This window comes from Xyrauchen texanus, chromosome 19 (genome assembly GCF_025860055.1).
Source record: "Xyrauchen texanus isolate HMW12.3.18 chromosome 19, RBS_HiC_50CHRs, whole genome shotgun sequence".
NCBI classification, from domain to species: Eukaryota; Metazoa; Chordata; class Actinopteri; order Cypriniformes; family Catostomidae; genus Xyrauchen; species Xyrauchen texanus.
The window spans coordinates 7,772,557-7,787,033 of NC_068294.1; the positions used below are offsets into that span (position 1 = coordinate 7,772,557).

At 39.9% G+C, this 14,477-nt stretch overlaps 1 protein-coding gene across 1 annotated transcript in view; it reads left to right on the forward strand.

Annotated features, from left to right (window-relative positions):
• sting1 (stimulator of interferon response cGAMP interactor 1) overlaps positions 1 to 14,477 on the forward strand; it is a 29,735-nt gene continuing 15,258 nt past the window's right edge. The window contains exons 1-4 of the mRNA XM_052150121.1: positions 1 to 112; positions 8,417 to 8,643; positions 9,660 to 9,837; positions 11,824 to 11,932. Coding sequence (XP_052006081.1) covers positions 8,417 to 8,643; positions 9,660 to 9,837; positions 11,824 to 11,932 — 514 coding nt within the window. The 5' untranslated portion in view covers positions 1 to 112. The remainder of the gene's footprint in view (positions 113 to 8,416; positions 8,644 to 9,659; positions 9,838 to 11,823; positions 11,933 to 14,477) is intronic.

Consider the following 14,477-nt stretch of genomic DNA (forward strand, 5'->3'; position numbering starts at 1 on the left):
GAGAGAGCGAGAGAGAGAGTGAGAGAGAGGTACAGTGACAGAGAGTGGAGAGAGTACTGAAGAGAGATTAAACGTCTGATGTCTAATACAGTACCATAAAAGGAAATTTAAGGTAAGTTTAAGCACCTTCTCTTAACTTTCTCAGTGGCCTGTCTGATATTTTAGTTTTGAAAAACTTCAAGAATATAATGTAAAAATTCAGGTAAATTAGTTTTTTAATTTTGCATTTTTACTGTGTGATTTTTATGTATTAACAGACTGATCTCTCTAGCCATTGATCTCCATAAAACATAATGATAAAATAAAATAAAAAAGGTTTTTGGTTTGAATCATATCAGCATTTAAAGCAATGGGCAAAATATTATGGAATGATTTTCCGGACATTATTCAAAAGGAATTGCAAATTGTATTTGCAATTGCGTTTTCAATTTGTGGACGCATAAAATGTGACATAATCCAAACGCAATTGCAAATCGCGCATTACGGTTTGCATTTTCGTTTAAGCGAACGCACAGTGACTGCCAGATTTCAAATGGAAAAGCAAAGTCCGTTTGCAACTGTGTTTCCCATATCTTACCAGTTTTGGCCCTGTCATATTTAAATAGCAATTTCAATTACCACGTCTGCTTATTCACTTTCTCAGCGTCGTGTATGTAGCCAGCCAAAACTCAAATGGAATACTAATTCCCTTAGTATTTCCATTGATGCCTTACACGGAAACCTGTCAATCAGGGTCAAGGGTGGGATTATGCTATGGGGCGTGTTTGTCTTGGGAAGTGACGTCACTCACAGTCGACGGTCAAGAGTCATTATATAAACAAGCATTAAAAGTAATGGACCAGAAATCTGTAAGATGGCATCACTGCATCATTCTAAGGAAGCATAATATCTTGAGTTTTGACAGTTTTGTAAATTTTTCTTTTTTAAAACTAATTTTTAATTGTGTGAGCAACGTTGCACCAGAAATATTCTGTCAACTAGTACATAAACAAAAGAGCGGAATAAGAACTAGAGGCACAATAAGTGGAAACTATAGCCGCAAAACGTAGAACAACATTTGGTCAGACATCATTTTCAGTAAGAGGCATACATTTGTGGAATGCATCTGAAATTAAAACATTGACAGACTTCAAGGTTTTTAATACACATTTAAAGCAATGGCTGAAACTGAAACAGCTTTGTGAACACTGAATGTACAGGACATAACACAATGCATACAAACATAATGTTGCATATGTGAGCACGCTACAGACATATGCACCCTTTTGTGTTCTTGTATTGTTAAATGTGTCTAGACTTTGATTTATAGTGACTTCCACATCTACTTAAGCCCATATCTTATTTCATATATGGGATGTATTTGTTGTATGTATTTTATTAATTATAAATCTTAAACTCAATACTCTGTCATTTTTGTTTTAAATTTATAAGCCTAACCAGGGACAGGGGTTGCAAATTAGTCATGGCTAGAAACATGTATGCGTGGCATCTACTTTGTAGGCCTATTCTTTATAAAGCAATGTTCTATGCATTTGTCCCTGTCAAATAAACATTAAAATAAATACAAAATAAATAAAGAGGTGATGCCCTGAACAGACGCCGGTTTATTTGATCTTGACCGTCGACTGTGAGTGACGTCTCTTCCCAAGACAAACACGCCCCATAGCATAATCCCACCCTTGACCCTGATTGACAGGTTTCCGTGTAAGGCATCAATGGAAATACTAAGGAATTAGTATTCCATTTGAGTTTTGGCTGGCTACATACGCGACGCTGAGAAAGTGAAAAAGCAGACGTGGTAATTGAAATTGCTATTTAAATATGACAGGGCCAAAACTGGTAAGATATGGGAAACACAGTTGCAAACGGACTTTGCTTTTCCATTTGAAATCTGGCAGTCACTGTGCGTTCACTTAAACGAAAATGCAAACGGTAATGCGCGATTTGCAATTGCGTTTGGATTATGTCACATTTTATGCGTCCACAAATTGAAAACGCAATTGCAAATACAATTTGCAATTCCTTTTGAATAAGGTCCGGAAAATCATTCCATAAAATATAGCATCAAGTCTTCATAAATGTATACTGTATTGTCATAATGAAGGGTTGGTATTAATAATATACATTCATAAAGTTGTTGTGTCACAGTAAGGTATTATCTGTGTTATCTATTATCATATATATGTTGGTGATGTCAATCTGTAGATTTGTATGTGCACAGAAGTAGATCAACCGGTGCAGTCTCTCTCTCTCTCTCTCGCTCTCTCTCTCTCTCTCTCTCTCTCACACACACACACACACACACATCTGCAGTTTTTGTGTGTGTGTGTCTATGTTGTGGTTCGCATTATTAACTCTATTTGCGTTGGTGCAGATGTCCCATTTCAGCATTCCAGTTATTGACACAACTAACAAGAAAACAGAATTCTTTCAGTTTAAAATCTCATTTTGAAACCATTCAAAACTGAAACATTTATTGTATGAGTGGTTTCATGTATACAAAGAACTATAGGCCACAGATTTAGGTGTTGATGTAGATTCTGGTGTAAAGTTCTGTAACAGTTCAAGGATTGGCAAGAGCTGAACGGTAAACATAAAGTTTTAATGTCAAACTTAAAACAAACATAAACAAACACATGCAACATGGCCGCATGCATCTCTCTCTCTTGATCTGCCATATCTGGCTCCCCTTTATCTCTCTCTCCCACTCGCTCGGGCCGGCCACGGCTTCCTCCTTGTCACACTCCTCCCCACCCGATTCAGGACGGGGTGCCACCAGACTGACCTACCCACCCGATTCAGGAGGGCTGATGCTGCCATTCTGTGGTCCACCCTGCCTCCTGGGAACCTGGGGGAGGGACGAGGGGAGGCGTGGGGAGAGGGAAAAGGTGAGCGAGAGACTGAGAGAGAGAGAGAGAGAGAGAGGAAAACTTGCTCACTGGTTCCCAGACACGATATCGCCCAGTCCTCAACCGCTCCTCCACAAACACAGACACACATGCAATGCGGCCTTGTGCGTCTTTCTCTCTCTCGATCTGGTGTCTCCGGCTCCCCTTTATCTCGCTCTCCCACTGATTACCTGATTCAACACCGCACGTCCCGGCCACGCCCTCCACCTACAATTCATTTTTATCATTATTATTATTTAAGGCAAAGTTTACACAAACATGGACATAATAGCACAAGCATAGCATTATAAAATTAGAGTCATTAAAGATTCATAAAGATGTGTAAATATATCATCATAGTACAAATTGTGGACTTTTTGTTATTTAACATCCTTAAATAACAAAAGTCATGTAGCTCCTGTACCAAACAACTTTTCCTACGCCTGCTCTACCTCCTATAGTGCAGGACATGACAAGCCAAGTGATCCTGCTTATTTAGCATTTTTTGCATTCCTTGCATTGTTTGAACATGTTTTTTTGAGGTTCTAGCTTGCAGGTGCCCTGGGGGCCATGCAAGCTTAGTCCATTATAAAATATTGAACAAGAAAAAAATAAAAACAATACAAAACAAAACAAAACAAAACTCAGAACAGTATTAAAACAAATCAACAATAAGGACAGTAAGCTTTACCTGTTTTCAGAAAGCTAAGATGTTTTAATTGTTTTTACTTACATATATGTGATGATGTTGACATATATCCTTGTGATTAACTATTACACAGCAGTATCCAGGGTTGCTGGGGTTACAGGGGGATTACAGATGTTCAATGTGGTTTCAAACTTTTGGACCCCGATATATAGGTACAGACATACTGTAGGTGTAAAGTATGTAACACTTTACATTAAAGCTCTCTTTGTAAAGCATTTATAAAAGAGTTCATTAATGACTAATAGTTAATTTACAAGTGCATCATAAATCATTGTTATGCAGTCATAACAACTGAATATAATGTGTGACTTTCATGCAATACTTGCCAAATAGTGAGCATTTTAAATTACATGTTATAAATGCTTAATAGTTATACATATTAATACTTATATTAATCAAAAACATAAAATGCCATGATTGTTGATGATTTATGATACAATGCATCAAAAATAGACTAGTATAGTGAGGTTAAAAGAAGAGATTGTGTAATTGTTCTGCTTTGTGATTGTTCTGTTTATATTCATTACTGTAATGTCTTGACACACTTGTGTTGTCACTTTCCTGTTGTCAAAAAATATATTGCTAATCCGAATGGTGTCACAATTTGACTAGTCCTAGTTATCTAAAACAACTTTTAGCTCTCTATGTTCATTCACAGCATCTATCATATCACAAAGCCTGATGACCATTAAACAAGACTGAACTTTATTTACAGGTTTCTAATATTGGCAACTTCTTAATAAAGGCTTTATAAGTGTCCACTTTACATTAGGATAATGTAGGGTTAATGGAGTAGGATATCCAAATCCTCAGAATTCACAAATCATTAGTTGAAAAATACCTGGATGATCTACTTCATCCTGCGAGATTCTAGAGAGTGCATCCACTGGACACTCTACTATCCCATAATGCCACGAGAGCTAAGAAAATATTGCATTCAAAATGGTGAAATAATACAAAATATATAAGCAAAAGCAGAGAACAGCAAGTTAGTGGCTCTTTTCAATGGCAGTACTACATATTCCAAGAAAATTGTGACCATAATGGCCTTCTTTCACTTTCTTCTGTTTAACTGCAATATCTTGCTAACCGAAGATCAAAATGAATGTGACGTCAAAGGCATAGCATTCACTGTATGGCTTTAAAAGTGAATTAATGTAATAGTTATGTAATGCAAACGTTAAAATGTATCACCTTACACGTCATGTACTATAGTAAAAGGGCTTAGAACACAACATTGTGTGAAGAACAGAGTGAAAATAAATTTTTTATTAACTAATAATCTGTCGTTTTACTTACATGAAAAGGAATTAAAGTCATTGTTGCTGTAGCACCTCTAGTGTTCATTTCACCTGGAAACTGCAGTGATATGAGCCACGTAAAATGGACTTTCACAAACAAAGTTCGAGAGGAGCATGTTCATTTAATTCTCCCAATCACATTGCCAGAGTAAGCCTATATAAACAGCTGCTTATGTCTATGCTGCGGCGAATTGTCCCTGCCCACTTACCAGTGGCAGATCCATGCGACAGAACCACTACTCTGTGCAAAGCATTTGCCCTCATCGAATAAGATCATCTCAATTATCACGTTATTCATCAAACTGCCTCAGCAGCAACCATATTCATATTTCGTGGCAACGGTGACTGCCACTTTAACCATTGTTCCCCTTCTGTCGCTCACTCGATGTTGTGTCGATGTAGTGACAGTAGGGGTCTCTCTTGAGAGCCTCAGTTACCTCTTATCTTTGAGAAAAGAAAAGGCCAATGAGAATTGGTGAACAGAATTTGCATCCCCCTCCCCCAGACATACGGGTATAAAAGGAGGGAAGTGTGCGTCTATTTTCTTCGGAGCCGAGCAGTTGTGTTTCAGCAAGCTGAGTAAAATCCACTGCTGTTCCACTCACCTCTAAAGAGCATACACTGTTGGAAATACGGCGTATTACAGCTGCTTTTCTCTTGTTCTGTACGGCAGTGCAGACCACACCCCTGAGCGCTTCGACAGCCCTCTAAAAGAGTATATATTTCTCTAAAAGATTAAACATATTGACGTTGAACGTCTTTTTAAAGACGTGTCTTTTTCAAGATGCCCTTTCGTCTTTGTATCATTCCTGGATGCTGTCCTTACCTCTCCGCTTCTGACAGCCACAGTCGCTGCATCTCCTGTTTGAGCAGAGATCACACAGAGGCAGCGTTTGTGGACGGCTCATGTTCTCACTGCGAGAACTTGACCATGGCAACGTTACGGTTGTGGCTCTCCTTCTTCTGAAGGAAAGCCAGTCTAGCTGCCCTCCGTGTTGCGCCTTCTACCCATGGGTATAGGGATGGTGTGGTTGGAACTGGGGCCCATTTTGGGAATTTAATGGGCATGGTTTTGCCAGGTAAATCCCTCGTTTGCCCCCGTCTGTCTGATGTCTCTCTCGAAGACCCCGAGCTTGATGATAGTTTTGCTGCAGCATTGGAGAGAGTGTCTTTGCGGGCATGATGAGGTGCATGATGAGCTGACGAAGTCAGGGAGGGCACCTTTCACTGCCCGATACCAACTCCATCGCTCGTCCGCTCTCACTACCCTTGATGGCAGGGCGGTCCACAGGTACACAGAAACCCCTAGCTGGATAAGGCAGTTGCAGTGCACCTGTGCCCGCAAAACAGCACCACCTGGGAATGCGGACCCTCTGCCTTCATGTGCACCACACTCGCGCCTCAGGCTGGCAGGTGGTGATAAGTCTAGAGGTCGTCGCTGCAGAACCTCCTCCTCAGTCGCGCTCACTTCCATCAAGAGGGTTGGGGACCTGCAAGCGCTCTCTGTCAGCGACACTTGCCTAGAGTTCAGTCCGGCAGACTCTCACGTCATCCTGAGACCCAACCGGCTACAAGGTTTCTATGACTTCATTCAAGGATCAGGTAATGAACCTGTGACCACTGCCCCGGGAGGAGGCAGACCCAGCCTTAACGTTGCTGTGTCCGGTGCATGCTTTGCACACCTATTTGGATGGCATTCAGAGTTTAGACACTCTGAGCAGCTCTTTGTCTGCTTTGGTGGACACCGGAAAGGGAACGCTGTCTCCAAACAGAGTCTCCCTTGGGCAGAGCCCCCTCTGGCCCCCGGTCGCTGTGTTTGTAGAGCTCCTCCCCATTGAGGCAGGACCTACCACCACGCCACTTCCATGTGTGGCTGGTAAGCCCATGTGACATATTTGCCACATGTTAACCTCCCCTGTTGGGCAGAATGTGGTCTCCACGGGATCTTTTCCCCCTGAAAGACTAGGATCAGAAAAGAACACCTTCCCTGATGCGTGTTATAGCGTTAGATGGCCCCAGCCGCATCAAACACTCTATGGAGATAAAACATAGACATAAACATAAACATAAACATAGACATAAACATGGCCTCCCTCAGGGATGTTGGGAACTATATGACGTCTCTTTGGGCATTGGGCAAGGTTACGTGCAGTCTGATGCACCTGCTACCTTTGCACATGACAGCCTGCTTGCACCTGCATCAGCAGTCCACGTAACATGTTCAGTGTTGTGGCGTTTTTAAATAGAGACCCCTAGTGTCACTACATCGACACAACGTTGAGTGAGTGACCGAAGGGGAACGTCTTGGTTACTGTCGTAACCTCCGTTCCCTGATGGAGGACTGTACTAAGCCGCTGAAATGGCCGGGACCTTACTCTCGGCTCCTCAGCTCAAAACCTGTCTGAACAGATGCATGCTTCCCTCCTTTTATACCTGTATGTCCAGGGGAGGGGCATGCAAATTCTGTTCGCCAATTCTTATTTGCCTTTTTTAAAAGATAAGAGGTAACCGAGGCTCTCAAGAGAGACCCTTAGTGTCACTACATCAACACAACGACAGTAACCGAGACGTTTCTGCACTCTCTTTATTTCATTCTAATTTTTCTTCACTGATGTAGCCCCCCACTCCAACATCTTTGGGGGCGTGTTGAAGCAGGTTTCGCCCATGACGCCAAACAAGCTAGAACCGCTACTGCTTCGGCTTTATGTCACTTGAGCTCTATTACAGCTTTAATTTAAGGTGAGGGAAACAAAAGATTCATAATTTAATTGAAACATTATTCCAACGCACTCCAGCCTTTCAGCTTAAACTGGTTCTTCTCAAATCCAGCATCCCAGCAAACTCATACCCGAGCCTCTCTTTTCGCATCTACGAACCACTGCAGCCGTAATCGACATCCATACCAACCAACTCCACATCAAATGGCACACAAAGCTCTATTAGCTGGTTCATCTGTTAGTTAATAGGTGCGACCCATTGTAGCAAATCCACTCACTGGTCCATTGATCATCTGACGTATTCCATAGCTACATCTGTACCAACCGTATCCACATCTAAATCATTCCATTTAACCAAAGTTAATCAAAGTTTCAGGAACCCAGCATATTCGTACATCAGGTGGGGAGGCATCAGGTGGGGAGGCTTGCTGATAAACCCCCATGCCATTTCATGTTTTGTTCCTTTTGTGGGAGGGAAGCGATATCGTAGGGTCAAGGGATATTGTCTCAGCTCAAGTCTCGAGCCCTCTGCCAGGGACTGCGAGTCAAACATGTTTACACTATCCTCACTTCAGGATTACATTAACATGTGAACTACAGAACCTAATTCTGTAAATGTACGGTATAAGACCAAGCGGTTTTGGGGGCATAGACCGAAATATGAACTTGTACAAAATGAAGCCCATTGGGTCCTATTTTAGGAAAAATATTTGGAACCTACACGCTGATTTCTTAATTTACCCTTGCTGAAAAGAGTCTGATCAATATGTCATGTCTTAACTGTGATTATAATGCATTTAGATGGATGTTCTGATTGGAGAGAATGGAGTTGTCCCCAGACCACGGAGCAAGCTGCCTGTGATATGTGCTGCTGTGCTGGGGGGTTTCACACTGCTCTGTGCTTGGCTGCTGGACTCTGATCGGTTTATTGAGAAAGTAGTGATCATGATTTTCTGCTTTATTGCGGAAACGTGTATTCATAGTATGTGTTTGTTTGCTGAGGAGTGGCTCTTTCATGCAAAGCAAAGGTAAGAAGCCAATAATGTGTTTCATACATGTCCCTACCTCATCCCCTTTAATTGTCATATGTCCTGGATACTTGTCCACTTAGTTGAAATATATTCTTAATGTTTCTGTTCTTTTTAAATATTTACACTGTCACTCGAAAGTATGAACACAATTGACTGAATTTATGCATCATTTTAAAAGCCATTGATAAAAGTGTTTATGCTTAAAGAGATCATCCAAAACGTACATTTCTCTCATCATTTACTCATCCTCATGCCATCCTAGATGTGTATGACTTACTTTCTTCTGCAGAACACAAATTAAGATTTCTAGAAGAATATCTGTAGGTCCATACAGTAGTGAAAGTGTGTGAGGTACCGAAACTTTAAACCTCCAAAAGGACAAAAAGGCAATGTAAAAGTAATTTATAACATTCCAGTAGTTAAATCCATATCTTCAGGTGAGATAGGATAAGTTTGGGTGAGAAACAGATCAATATTTAAGTCCTTTTTACTATAAATCTCTTCTTTCACTTTTACGTTCTTCTTTTGTTTTTGGCAAATCGCCACCTAATGGGCAATGAGGAGAATTCATAGTAAAAAAGTACTTGATCAGTTTCTCACCCACACCTTTCAGAAGACATGGATTAAACCACAGGAGTCGTATGGATTACTTTTATGCTGCCTTTATGTGCTTTTTAAGCTTCAAAGATCTGGTCACATTCATTTGCATTGTATGGACCTACGGTGCAGAAATATTCTTCATTTGTGTTCATCAGAAGAAAGTAAGTTATTCACATCTAGGATGACATGAGAGTGAATAAATGATAAGATATTTTTCATTTTGGGGTGAACTACCCTTTTAAATACTAGACAAATATAATCGGTGTCTGCACATTTATTACTAGCAAAAATGTATTTTAACAAATAAAAAAAATAAAAAAAAATAATATAGGATTTGGACCTGTTAGTGTATAATGCATAATTGCACTGACAAAATATTCAACACCTACACTCATTCCCTACTTTTTTTTCAGGTATCATGGCAGAATAAGCAGTATCTTTCAGTCTTGCTTTAGAACACATGCTCTTCTGGGACTGTGTGTAATATTCCTAATGCTAATGCTGAGTGGAGTTTCCATATCTCATGATCAATGGAGCACCATGGCCATTATGTGTGCCGTTTACCTGTTGCTTAAGAGCCTGGGAATTCTGGTAAGATAAACCATCTATTCTGTGCCAGAAGAACAATATCAATGTCAATATGAAAAGGAATTTGATGGAATAATAATATTCATTACTAACAGCACAGGCCAAATGTTGGTTCATTTTCTGCAGTGGCGACCTGTAAGAGATCTTGGATGGCAAATAACATAATCCAATATAACACAAGGGATTCAATATTAAAAAGCTTTTTCACATGGCCTACATAGCTGATACAGTTAACACTGAGAATAAATTAATACATTAATTATCTTCAAACCTTTCCAAAAATATCAAATATCACATTTTGGAACTGTGCAGACAGAACATCTTGGAGTGTTTCTCCCAGATGCAGGTGAAATTTAATCTAAGCACAAACACAACATTTCAAGCAGAATTGTCTGTTATATTAGTGGATTTCCAGAAATAACTTGAGTGTCAGATGTGTGTGCTTGTCATCTGTGTCTCTGCATGTTGAAATCAGACACACTGAAGAAGATGCGATGCGTAAAGTTCTCGTGCTTGTATCCGTTTTTTATTTTTCACAATTTCAGATCGGACGGTTAATTCCTTTTAAATGGATAGTTCACCAAAAATTCTCTTATTTACTCACCCTCATGCTATACCAGGTGTGTATGAATTTCTTTCTTCAGCAGAATGCAAACCAAGATTTTTAGAAGAATATTTCAGCTTTGTAGGTCCATATAATGCAAGTGAATGGTGACCATTGTAGCTCCAAAAATCAGGAAACATAAAAGCAATTCAGAGTCCAGTGGTTTAATCCATGTCTTCAGAAGAAATAGGATAGGTGTGGGTGAGAAACAGATACAAATTTGAGTCGTTTTTTACTCTAAATCTCCACTTTTACTTTCAATTTTATATCTGAAAATCACATGTGGTGGCTGTCTAGTTTCACTTTCACATCTGAAAGTGAAAGTGGAGATTTTGAGAAAATGTAGAGACTTAAATTGTGATGTTTCTCATCCATACCCATCATATTGCTTCTGAATATGGATTTAACCACTTAAGACTTATGGATTACTTATTGTAACGCAGTTCAATTGGAAAGAAGGAGGCGAGAACCGGCTTGGCAATATAAATAATATACACATGACGGACATCTGTAAACGATCTCTCTCTCTCTCTCTCTCTCTCTCCCACACCATCTTCTGCAGTGGGCCCTTATCCCTCTCAGAGGCTTGATTAGCCTGATAAGGGACCGGGTGTGTAGAATCACGACCCGGCCCCACCCTGCCACACTTATGTTTCTTTTATGTGATCTTTGGAGCTACAGTCTGTTCACCATTCACTTGCATTGTATGGACCTCCAAAGCTGAAATATGCTTCTAAAAATCTTGGTTTATGTTCTGCTGGAGATAGAAAGTCATACACATCTGGGATGGCAATAGGGTGAGTAAATAATAAGAGTATTAAAATTTTGGGGTGAACAAACTATCCCTTTAAAGCCTCATATAACTGGCAAAGTTTAAACTGTTGTTTCAGCGTTGTCTGTACAGTTGCATGATACTTGCCCCCTGCTGACTGAGACTCGCAAAAGTCTCAGGTTGCACATCAAGCTTGAAATGCTCCAATGGTAGGACAAATTCTTATTACGGTTGCGTGGTTAATTTGGACAATCATAAGTAATTTAATTATATTTATTTATTTATAATGACAAAATCAGGTCTTATACAATCTGTGTTAGTTTCCTGTCTCTCATATCACAGGAAGCTATCTCTTATTAAAATTATATTTATTAGCTCAAGATGCACTCAGTAATATTTTTGTGAGAACAATTTATTGCCATTGTAAACCACAGTGCACATTTATTGCAGAAGCATAAGCAGACAATGCGGGCTATGAGAAATAGTGCAAAATGTTGTTAAAATGCATTAGAGCAATATACAGTACCAGCACAGAGCAAATGATAGTAGTAGTAAGAGACAACTGTCATAAATTGTCTTTCCTCTATATCTGCACATGTGTCTGTTCTTGCAGGGTCCTGCTCCGGTGGAAATCTCTGAGATTTGTGAAGTGAGGAAAATGAATGTGGCTCATGGCTTGGCCTGGTCTTTCTATTTTGGCTACTTGAAGTTTATGCTTCCAGGTACATTCCATTTGCATTCAACATGCGAGGCACTACTTGTTCTCACCTCAAAAGGGAAATAAAGGCACACTTTTTAACTCTCAAATGCCTCAATTGCCACAGCTGCAAAATAAACAATGTGGAGATTAGCAGTTTTAAATGTATTTTCCAGGGAAACAGATCAAAAATATTGATGACTCATCTTGCACTCACAGGTGTATATGCTTTGTCAAATAAAATGTGCTTTTGCATGAAGAAGTCTCCTCCCCCAATACCATCAGGCTAGAAATAGCAAGTAACAAATCATGCTTCATGGCTGACTTGATATAAAGCCTATTGTTTATTGAAAAGAAAATGGACAAGCCCTTTGTTGTGTCCCGCCCCAATTTCCAGTATCAGTAGGAAATACATCAATACAGGAAATTAAACGTCTCGGTTACATACGTAACCTCGGTTCCCTGAGATGAAGGGAACAAGACATTGCATTATGCTAATGCATAGGGGAAAATCCTTTTCCAATGACCTAGTTGAAACCCCTCTATAATTACACCAATTCTAAGATTGTCTATGGTGTTTAAGCCACGCCCTTTCAGGCGTGAAGCTGTCTGGTATATAAGCAGGCACGCAAACACCATTCCTCAGAATTTTCTGACTGAGGGACAAAAAGTGCATTGCTCACACCTCAATAAACTCTGAGTCTGTAGTGCAGCAAGCTTACACAATGTCTCGCTCCCTTCATCTAAGGGAACCAAGTTTGCATACAAAACCGAGACGTAGGAGGCGCTGCACCAGGCTAATCATTGACAGAGAATAAATTCCGCCCTGCCAATTTACGCATGCCACCACCGTCATGTTGTTCGACTGAATCAGCATATGGGATTTCTGTATCTCAGAATGAAAAGCCTTCAGGGCTAGAAAGATGGCTAACAGTTCCAGGCGGTTGATGTGCCATGCCTTTTTTGCACCCGTCCAGGTGCATAGGGTATTACAGTTCTAAACAATCCCTATTACATTTTCTGTGAGGAGATTGGAAATTGTCTGCATACCGCACCATCACACCCTATTAATAATGGGACAGTGGATGACAGGACACGTTGATGAAATATGACCCTTGTGGTATTCCATATTGGAGCATGTAGCATAATGTGTGTGTGCATCTCATGCAATGAGTGCTTTGCGCTTTTGTGAGAAAATTTGTATTGAACGCAGTACACAGAAACATCAATTTGAGTAACATCCCTGTCCCGGAGGAAGGAAATAATTAGGATTTCACAGACCCCACAGGGTGGTGACAGCATTTAATATACACACCTCAAATGTGATTAGCAATGATTCATTTCCCCACCTAGTGAATTTGGGAGGGAGGATTAATTTCAAACTGAGAGCGAGGTGGCCGGCTTACAAACTGAATCGTGTAGCCATGTAGACCTGTTGCCTAACTCGAGTCTGTATTTGTATCCTGCTAGCTTTTTTAGCATCACTTATATATCTGTTTTCAGCCTTCAATCCTTAACATTCACATTTTTCAGCACGCATTCGTTTTTCCACCTCATTATTCTCCTATCGCGAGTCAACTGCGTGCATTTTACAGAATGCACACGTTTTTCTCCTCTGTGTTACACGGATTGCTGCATCGATCTCAAAGCACTGCTTATCAAGAACAACCAGCAACAACAAACAATTGCATGAGGGATTCACATCGATCTCAAACCCTAACCGCTCAGGAACAACCAACAACAAACAACTGCGGTAAGTCATGGCATCCGCTCATGTTATTTCTTCCTGCGTTGCATGTCACATGTTTACAATAGCCTCTTCCGTCAGCAGTGAGGGATTCACATGTGATAAATGTAAGGAATTAGTCAGCCTGACAGAGAAGGTTAATGAGTTCCAAATGCTAGTGGAGGTCAGTGAGAAAAAGAAGCCAGTAGATCCTGTTTCAAATGCGTGCAGTACAGAACACAACATGCACACTTGGTTCTGGCTGTAGAGCCCCCGTGTAGTGGTTGTTCCTCTGCGTTGTGTTATTTTTATTCTATGATATGTTTAGTAAACAATTTTCCACACAAATCTGGTCGTGCCAAAGGATATTTAATTATAGCACCTGTGTGATAAAACACAAACAGACATTCATCGTTATCTGCAACATATTCACTTGCCTCTCCTCCCTAATAGCTTTGCAGGAAAGAGCGTACAAAACGCACACACTTTACAACACACCTGTACAATATATGTAATAATAGTGATAGTATATAAAAAAAATAATAGTAATATACATTCAAACATCTCAATCTCATATACAAATAATTCAGCATTATAGTGTTTCTTAGATGCCAATTAACATACCTGTGTGATAAAACACATAAACAGACATTCATCGTTATCTGCAACATATTCTCTTGCCTGTTAACCACAAAATACATTTTGATTACACCAGATAGTCAATTACAAAACACACAATGAATGCAATAAACATTATATTAATAAACTAGAGTATATATTTAGCGTTAGGTACAAAATATATATATAATGATACACATATTTTATATATATATATATATATATA